The sequence below is a fragment of the Aphanomyces astaci genome, assembly GCF_000520075.1.
Source record: "Aphanomyces astaci strain APO3 unplaced genomic scaffold supercont1.817, whole genome shotgun sequence".
NCBI lineage: Eukaryota > Oomycota > Saprolegniomycetes > Saprolegniales > Verrucalvaceae > Aphanomyces > Aphanomyces astaci.
Window position 1 is genome coordinate 1 of NW_009799080.1, and position 1,087 is coordinate 1,087.

At 48.9% G+C, this 1,087-nt stretch overlaps 1 protein-coding gene across 1 annotated transcript; it reads left to right on the forward strand.

The window, feature by feature from the left end:
- Positions 1–132: 132 nt before the first annotated feature.
- On the forward strand, positions 133–702 carry H257_19579 (hypothetical protein; the record flags this gene model as incomplete). The annotated part of the gene is made up of 1 exon (XM_009848713.1): positions 133–702. The coding sequence occupies one exon, from the start codon at positions 133–135 to the stop codon at positions 700–702; it is 570 nt and encodes a 189-aa protein (XP_009847015.1).
- Between the last annotated feature and the right edge of the window lie 385 nt (positions 703–1,087).

A 1,087-nucleotide genomic window follows, 5' to 3' on the forward strand; every position in this document is an offset into this window, starting at 1 on the left:
AACGAAAAGAAAGCCTGGTTCAGTGGAAAACACAAGTTGTACGGCCTCAAGCTTGAAGCGTCCGTGTCTCCCCAGGGATACTGCGTTGACGTCAGTGAGTCGCATCCTGGTGCGACATCCGACCTTTCCATCATGCGCTCCCGTTTGGATGTCCATGATCGTGCCCTCACGAAGTCTGTCAACGAACTCTCCATCACCGACAATGGGGAGCAATCCGGTACCTATGGCACAATGTGGGCTGTGCTTGTTGATATGGGCTACTATGGGATCAATGAGCACATTCGTGGCATACATCCAAAACGCAGACCAGCTGGGGGGTACCTGGAAGCCGATGACCTCGAGCGGAACCAGCGGATTTCATCCGACCGAGTCTTGGTCGAGAACTTCTTTGGCCGCGTCTGTTTGCTGTGGAAGATCGCGTACTCTACGTTTTGTTGGGGGCATGAGATGTTTAGTGACATTCAGCGCATTACCTTCGCCCTGACGAACTTCCATGTGTCCATGATGCCGCTTCGAGCAGCGGACGGAACGCACTATCGCTCTGTCCTCGCCCGCTACGAGAGAATGTCCTACGAAATGACTGAGCGAAAGCGTCAACAACAATTGCGTGCTCGCCGTCGCCGACTGGAAAGGATGGCATTGAGCCGTGGACGTACCGCGAGTTCGCGTTCCTTCTTGACACCGCCATCTTCTCAGCTGTAGTTTTGTCTCCTTTGTGCTCCATTAAAATTACGGGGTAATTGAAGGGTAAATGCATACCGCTGGATATGGACACGTTAAAAAATGTTCCGAACACTCAAATACCGAGTTAAAAGGTTTAAGAAGTCGTTTTAAAAGGGTAATACCCGGTAAACTCCATATACCCGGTAATGGACGAGTAAAATCCTGTTTATAACCGTGTATCGTGTCTACTACCTTTTTAAACCCCTTTATATCCTTTAGAAACCCATTTACTGTCCAAATTTCCAATTCCCCGTCCTTTTGGCGGTGTCTTTCAAGCAACATGTTGTTTCGTTAATTCTGGAATGTTTCAGGAATTTTGGTACAAACTTGTCAGTCAGGCAAGAACGAAACATTCCCTTCCCTG